This window comes from Crassostrea angulata, chromosome 5 (genome assembly GCF_025612915.1).
Source record: "Crassostrea angulata isolate pt1a10 chromosome 5, ASM2561291v2, whole genome shotgun sequence".
Lineage (NCBI taxonomy): Eukaryota > Metazoa > Mollusca > Bivalvia > Ostreida > Ostreidae > Magallana > Magallana angulata.
Window position 1 is genome coordinate 48,439,658 of NC_069115.1, and position 8,363 is coordinate 48,448,020.

Genomic DNA, 8,363 nt, shown 5'->3' on the forward strand with positions numbered 1-8,363 from the left:
GCTAGAAATTGCCAGAGCTGCCAGGAAGTGTATGTCATGCTTGATTGAACAGAATTGCACCATATTAGTTTTTTGCACGCAAGGTTTCAATGTAGGTTGTTTCTTTTACGGAGGTTTGTACATGTAGGTTAAAAATCTGTAGCTTTGAAAAAATGCTTGAAGTCTTTTTAAGTATTTTGGCAGAAACGAAAACAAAAGAGATTTGGTGATGGAATTTTGTTTGATGCTCAGAATAAGCATTAATACTTCATGAAAGTCCCACGCCATTTAGAAATCTCTATAGAGCATGGATTATTTCACCTATATATATGCTGTTTGAACAATTCAATTTTGCAGACGCCGAGAAAAGATTTGAAGATTATTGCACTTCTTTTGTCTCCATTTGACATGTTTTGTTTTTCAACTATAATCGATATGTATTCAAAGCATTCAGTATGGAAAAAGGGTGCTTTCATTCAAAAGTAAGCTGTGTGATGTTTCACCTTAATTCACGTGCATTTAAATGAAATATGTCCCTTGTATTCATTCATGCGTGAATCTCATTAGAAGGCCAGAGGGATGATTTTGTTTGCCGGGTGGGGTAATTTTTGTCACTTACTGTGTGATTTTGAGAATTTTGCATTTTTTCAGAAGTGGACAACGGATCCCCAACCTTCAGCCATGCTTATATTAATACAAGACGTTTGAATAAATACAGTTTATAAATTTGATCAATTAAACATTGATATCTCGAATAGAATTGACATTTATTTTGAAATGATTTGTAAGTCCCAAACACTTATTTTTTAAGTATTTATCCTCGATATCTCGAATACTTTGATATCTCGAAGTTTTAAAACAGTACTATGTAGTTCCAGATAAAGAAGTTTGACTGTACTTGCAGATTAAAGACAATAAGAATATAGATAGGATCCAAAGTCTACAGTGTGACATCATGATTATTTGTGCTGAATATATAAAATATATAGGCAAGACCAAAGCTCTAGACTGCCACGCCATCATGGCTAAATCTTGTTCCCAGGACCACCAGACATAAAAAAAGGCAGTGTTAAGGATGTTAAATAACCAAACTTAATGGCCATTTAATGAAACGCCGAAAATCGTCATTAGGATTGTTAAGCACAAGAAACAGACCCGCTTGCTGGATAGTAGCTGGCAATTTCGACTCATTCTCCATTTCATTGGCCAGTAACGAACCAGCTCTCTGGTCAACGAAAGGTCAAGAGTGTAAAACGCTTACAATTAAGAAAGGTGAGGATCAAAGTCCGGAACTTACTATATTATTAGTTCATTTCAAGACCTCGCCAAATGAAATCAGTCAATATTTCATTTAAAGAACTTCTACTGCAATCTGCAATGTTACAATCTAAGACAAGTTGGTCATCGCACATTAAAAAATTACAGCATTTTGATCAAAAATAACTTTCCGTAAATTCGGGTAATAGAATAAAAAGGAATGACGAACATAAATAAAAGCTTAGCTTCTACAGCAAAGGTTATATAAAACCAATTGCAAGTATGTGGTAATGGAATTGCTTATAAATGGGTCATTGAAACAATACAAAATAATGCAAAAAACCCCGGACTGAACAATAATGAATATTGTCTTATCGTTCTATAATACTAGCAGACAAATGGTTAGGCACAACAATTCGATATCATTTTGAACTGTCAATAATAATTGCAATGTTCCGCCTGTCAAACGTTGTGTAGTTTTTTATTCTGACTTTGCATGCTTAAGCATTCATGCCAGACACGATATTTCCATTTGAAATATCGTATCTATAGAAATGATGGACGAAAAGCACTATATAAAAACACGATTGGTGAGCTGGCCATCTTTGGAATCAGAGTCTGAGAATTGTCTACATTATTTATATCGCTGTTGTATATGGAAAACAACATGCAATTTCTTTATTTCTTCTAGAACATTCCGTCATTTTAAAACGAAATTTTCATATTTTCAAGATTTCGTGGGTTTAAAACCCAATTCTTGGTAATCGATAGCATAACTTGAATTCATTTTTTTTTTTTACTTTCGATTGTGGTTACGGTGGGTTCTTGAAGTAAAAAAAAAATGTTTAATATAATACCCATGCTAACATTTCTAAATGATTCAGACATGTTTACCATTTAGAATAATTAGGTAAAATAATGTGTTAAAAAAACAATAAGTACAGCGAACTCGTCGTTTTTACGTGGCCACAATACATGTATTTGAGTGTAACGTGGGTGTAAACAATACTATGATATAGGCAAAATAGCCAACCGTTATAAAAAAAAAAAAAGATGATCATTTCTTTTTATGTTTCACTTTTTATGCAGAACATCAAACAAGGAGAATTTTTTTTTCAAAGTCTGCTAATTTTTAATTATCCGACAACAATATTTTAGAAAAAAAAATTAGAAACCAAAAACGTGTTTAAAATTACAAATCGTTCGGCAATTCCGGATAATAAGAACAATCTGATATTTGTGTACACAATATACTAATTCATCATGTTTTCTAATTCATCCATTAAATGAATGCCGGCTATAAGATTGATCACACCCTCCCCAGCATCTGTGCCTCTGTTTACACGTGTTACAGTCTTTCCACTCATCCAATATCGACCGAAAAATACTTTTCTCTAGTGCATGCTTATTTAAAGAAAAAAATCTTTTTATCGTATTAAGAAAAAAGAAAATAATGAAATATCTAATTTAAAGATAGACATATGATTATGTTATTTTTGGTCGGATAAATAAAAACTAAGAAGGCATACTCTGGTTCAATATATATCCATTGTCTTGGGTTTCATTATAAGATTGTACATTTAGTTAGTAACTATACGATCATGCTTGTTAAATTACATGTAACTCTAGCCCTTTGTGCTAGACTGTAGACATTTTTTAGTCTTAGAGAAACAAAACTAAAATTGGCAATATGTGAAACGTGCACTGGTTGCATTCATATTCAAAGTATTTTTCTATTAAGTAAGCAAATATTCAAGCGTATAGCTTATTACCTTTGCCATTTCTTCGCAAGTTTGCACTTAAGTAATATTGATCAAAGCAAAGAAATAATAAAGCATATTCTGTTGGTCACTAAAATTCATTCGTGTACCGTACAAAACGTTTTCAAGTTTGTTTACGAATCAAAACAAAACATCAGTGAATGATTTCCATTCAAACCAAAAAGTTGGGGTTTTTAATGCGCCTTGAATTGACAAATAACGTAAGACATTATTCCGATCGAGTACAAGTTATTGCAGACGATAAAATACGTAACAAAACTATTTTTGGTGCTGGTCTATATATTGTTTGTATTAAACTACATTATTAATACTTTTCTTCACCCGCCCCCACCACCCCCCCCCCCCCAAAAAAAAATAAAATAAAAAAAGAACGTCTCTGATACATTTATCCGTACGTGGTGTTTTATTTCTAACATTTTCGCCTATTTTCAGTTTGGCTCTATGTTTTTTTTAAGCTTTAAAAAAGATATGTCAATTTCGGGGCTATAGAATGAAACTCTAATCAATATGCATCTTTTAAAAGAAATGTAAATTGCTGTCATTCTTATTTATAACAGAAGTTATTTCAGAGACCCTGTATACCGCTGGTTCAATACACTTATAGTCAATAATCACAAATCTGCTATAAAATCCAGATTCCATTGGGCTCTACCAATGAGATTTCAGAAGAGAGAGACGAGGTGGCCAACCTCTTAGAAAAACCATTGGTAGTGATGTTTAGGAGACGGTATTGAACTGACGCTCTTCTGTGCTACATGTAGGTGCGTTCGTTGCAATTGCTAATATCGCGTTATCTTCCAAGAAGACGTTATTGGGATAACGGAATACTGAGATAGATGAGGATTTAATTACCCGGATTAAGTTGCTGCAGGTAATTCTAGTTTCCTCTAATTAATCTTTCGATAATTGATTTTATTAAATATCCGTTTCGAATACGATGAACATGTATTTAATAGTATTTATTTTTGATGAAAGTTGGAGCCCATGAATTCGCTTCGTAAATTTAGAATGCATTTTTGTAGGTACGATTTTAACTGGATATAAGAATTGACAAAAATGATAAATAGGAGAATTTCGATGAAAAAGGTGAAAATTGATTAATAAGAGAAATAGATAAACTATGTTTGATGTCACATATTAGCAAATAAATTCGATGCCTTGAAATAATATTAAAAGTAAAATAATTTTAAAAGCTATTAAAGACTTCGCGAAGCGATTTTAAGATATTGCCCGTAAAGTTATTTCTGTAATCAAAATAAAAAGTGTAAGTTGAAATGCATAATAATTATATATTTGCACGATAAAGACTGCAACATCTTTATACTTGTGTTTCTATTAAATAAAATTATTTATGCATTTTTAATTTCTAAAATTGTACGGCGGAGGCCATATTGCAAAAGACGTTCCATCACTCATTTCAAACTGTCGTCATTTTTCTCCAGGTTACCAAAACATTTTCTTGACGCAAGAAAATACATCAGCGGTGATTGACGGAGACATAATTGATTGCAAAAAAACAGCAAAAAAGGTGTCCATAATCTGACTAATTCATGTCAGAGAAAATCAAATTTAAACGGAGTAACAGATGTAGCAACAGACTTGGTTCATTGAGATATCCAGTTGCAAAGAAAATCGACGGAGGAATAATAGCCATCTGATCTGGTCATTTGTTCTTGATTAATAGATCCATGAGTGACGCGTCCATATAAATCTTCACTAAAGACTCTGCATGTTTAATGATGATCGCAAGCTGACGCAACGCTTCGATTAAAAACCTCTCGATCATACTTTTAAGATATAAAAAAAAATTAAAAAAAAAAACGAAAGAAGCTGAAGGCCTAAAGGTACGAAAGAGTAAAACACAAGAACCTTAAAACAATGGAGAATAACACCAATGTGTCCATGGTTTATAACATGACGCCTTCCATGGACCCAAACTACGAGGATTATGCACAGATGCAAGCCGTCATTAATGTTGTTGTTCCGATAATATTTGCCATTCTTTTGGTGGTGGGAGTTGTCGGGAATGGAATTCTGATATATACCGTTTTCGCCAACAAGTGCATGAGGAACACTCCAAACGTTTTGATTGTTAGCCTATCTATTGGAGACATGGTGTTGTTATTAATGTCAGCTCCATTCTCTTCCATTCATTTTTCGCATGAAGAATACCCTTTCGGGGAGGTTGTGTGCAGAAGTAACGAATACTTCCAAACACTGTCCGTGGGTGTGTCGGTGTTCACCCTGACTGCCCTCAGCGGTGACCGGTTCTTTGCCATCGTTTTTCCAATGAGCAAACACAAGGGAAAACCTAAACTGAAAATAGCAATAACTGTAGCCTCGATATGGATTATATCCGCTTTACTGGCTATACCCGAGGCTATTAATATGAAGATATTTGAAGCAAAAGGTAACCAGTATTGTTATATCGACGATAACAACTTTGCCAAAATATTCACAATGGTGAAATTCATCGTTCTGTTTATCGTGCCACTGTTGATCATTGGATTTTTCTACTGCATGATGGCGGCGATTCTTGTGACGAGCAGTCGGCGCATTCCATGCGAAACAACAACCGGCTCAGTGGTCTCCCGCCAACAACAGAGGCAAATCGAGGCTAGGGTCAAGGTTGCAAAAGTTGTTCTGTCCTTTGTGCTATTGTTTATTTTATGTTGGTTACCTAGATACGTATATCTGCTGTGGTTCCACTGGGCTGACGAGGGTGAAATGAATCCGGGGTGGATGATCCTGAAAGTGGTGGCGTTCTGTCTGATGTACATATATTCCAGTATTAACCCGTACGCCCTCTACTTTCTCAGCAGTCAGTTTAGGAGGTACTACAATAAGTATTTATTTCGGTGCTGCCCAAAGTCGTACCGACCGATCCAACCCGAGTCAGCCTCAGCAATGATTTACAATGGGACGATTAGACGGGGGAGTACTTCCATGACACTGATCAAAGCTCACTCAGAGGTCTAATAATAGAGAAGCTTGGTGGTCAACAATTCAGACAACAGATAAAACTATAATTTTAAGATATGATTTTCATGATTTTCTAGACCCTTTCGCGATAACTGCAGTACTGCTCTCTTGCAGGGCAAATTGATATACTTTTCCGAAGATATGATAGGTAGATGATTAAATGAAGTAATTGAAACAATGTTACGTCATATTTTACCAAACTATGTCATTTTGCCATGCAAAAAAGCAGTACTGCAGTTACCGTGAAAAGGTAAATTATTTGATAAAATAAATCCATTTATCATAAATATGAAATTTGGACGTTTTCATATATATATATATATATATATATATATATATATATATATATATATATATATATATATATATATATATAGCTCATCTTCACACGAAGATCAGTATACATTTGGTTCACAGAGATCATAATAGTCTTAATCGACCATCCAACTCTGTTTAAACTACATGTACCAAAACAATAAGGATTCTTTGTCCCCGCTTGCTTCCTGAACATTTTTGTGTCGTGTCTCAAATCGATATTAAAAATAAAATTAATTGGGTGAATTACATTATTTTTTATATCACATTTTCCACTTTCTTTTTTTTTTAAATCGCATAAAATAATTATGGCATATATCTTTCTTCGAACAACGGAATCGTGTTTCAGAAATGATACTTTTAAGATCCATAGATTAAAGTTTTGGTGTTGCATTCCACCTTAACAATGGAAATTACAATGTATTTTTGGGACTTATTTAAAAACACACGATTTTAAAGACATTCCTGAATAAGATATAAGAGGTGACTGGACCAGACATAAAAAGATGGTTTTTTCTTTGAGAAAAAAATATCATCTGTATATATTTTTGAATTAATAAAACAAGTTCTAACGGAAGGGGGGAAAAGTCCCATACTAGTTAATGGCTTTTCAATTATATGTGTCAAATTTTGAAGAAGAACAAAAAAACCATTGAAACATTTCTCATACTCTTTTTCTCCCTCGCTTCGTTAATACTGTAATGCTACATAAAGTAGAATGAGTCATTCAACTTTAATGTTTTAATGATAATTTTTTTTACAAAATTATATATAAAAAGTGTGTATTAAATGTCTGGGAGGCCATACAGAAATGCGAACCGAGTGAAAGATTCTCATTTTAAATCGCGAACTTATATCGCGCAAATGTATTGTAAGATTACTGATGCGAACAACTGACTAGTATAACTCCAATATAGGATGAGTATTTTTGTACGGAGTTTGACCAATAGATTAAATGTAAATGTACATTGTGTGCTTTATATATATATTAACTGTTATATTATTTGTTCCATTAGAACTGTTATATTTTATCGTGATATAAAAAACGTTTTAAAAATCATAATAACAACAGAGTTCTTGTTTTGTGTACGAGTGTATAGTGAGCACAAACAAAACCCTTCTACCTGCGTTGTAGAATTGTAGTAATTGATCAGTCGTGTTGTGCAAATTGATAACCATACTTTTGCATTTTTACCTGCAAGCGTTTTGTTATTATATGTTACTCATTTGTTTTGGTGGGATTAAGGATTTGTGCCAACTCTTTTGTTAATAATGAGGTAACATGGAACGCATGCATATGTAGAGTGTACAAAAAAAGCCAGATCTCTCTCTCTCTCTCTCTCTCTCTCTCTCTCTCTCTCTGAAATATATTAAAAGGCAACACTTCTAGTAAATACTGGCTACACATTACTCTCTAGTTTTATCGAACAATTTTTTTTGGTAGTTTACATTTATTCAGGTCAGCAATTGCAAAAGTTAGATACTTTAATAATTCTTTGATTGGGTATAATGTAATAACATTTGAACACCCATTTAAATATATGTTACATTCAAAACGTTTGATACGATTACGATACCTCAAATTTGGTGAAATCGGAGAGAGCAAGTAAAATACTAACGTCATGTAAAGTCGGCTATATTAATTAATTTGACATATAGATGATTATTTTGGCTTCAAAAAAGCCAATGGCGATAATACCATATACATTGACGAATAAAGCAAACACATGCATAAATGATGTGCGATCTTTCATTGATATGCATTTAATATTTTCCGTACACCGCTCGACTCTGTAATACTAACCATAAGGGATCAATACCATAAAAACTATTAAAGGAGACTAGGTTGCAACGCCCAAAGTGATAACAATTATGACAAGCGTTATGTCCCAGTAATATGATAAAAAAATCCAAAGATATGTCATAATTACCACTACTTACTAATGCCTTTAATCCGGTATCAAATGCATTTGTTGAGTATGAAGCGATTCACTGACTATTAGTAATGCAGAGCAGGCGAATCTTGGTTTTACGACATGTGCATTGTAC

The 8,363-nt window shown here is 33.4% G+C and overlaps 1 protein-coding gene across 1 annotated transcript; it reads left to right on the forward strand.

Moving 5' to 3' along the window:
• The first annotated feature begins 3,680 nt into the window (after window positions 1-3,680).
• LOC128186084 (neuropeptide CCHamide-2 receptor-like) lies at window positions 3,681-6,324 on the forward strand. Its single transcript, XM_052855811.1, has 2 exons — window positions 3,681-3,888; window positions 4,460-6,324. Exon 2 carries the CDS (start codon window positions 4,896-4,898, stop codon window positions 5,994-5,996), a length of 1,101 nt encoding a protein of 366 aa, XP_052711771.1. The 5' UTR covers window positions 3,681-3,888; window positions 4,460-4,895; the 3' UTR covers window positions 5,997-6,324.
• The last annotated feature ends 2,039 nt before the right edge of the window (window positions 6,325-8,363 follow it).

Coding starts and splice junctions, on each gene's coding strand:
- LOC128186084 (XM_052855811.1), top strand. CDS start 4,896: ATGGAGAATAACACCAATGTGTCCATGGTTTATAACATGACGCCTTCC.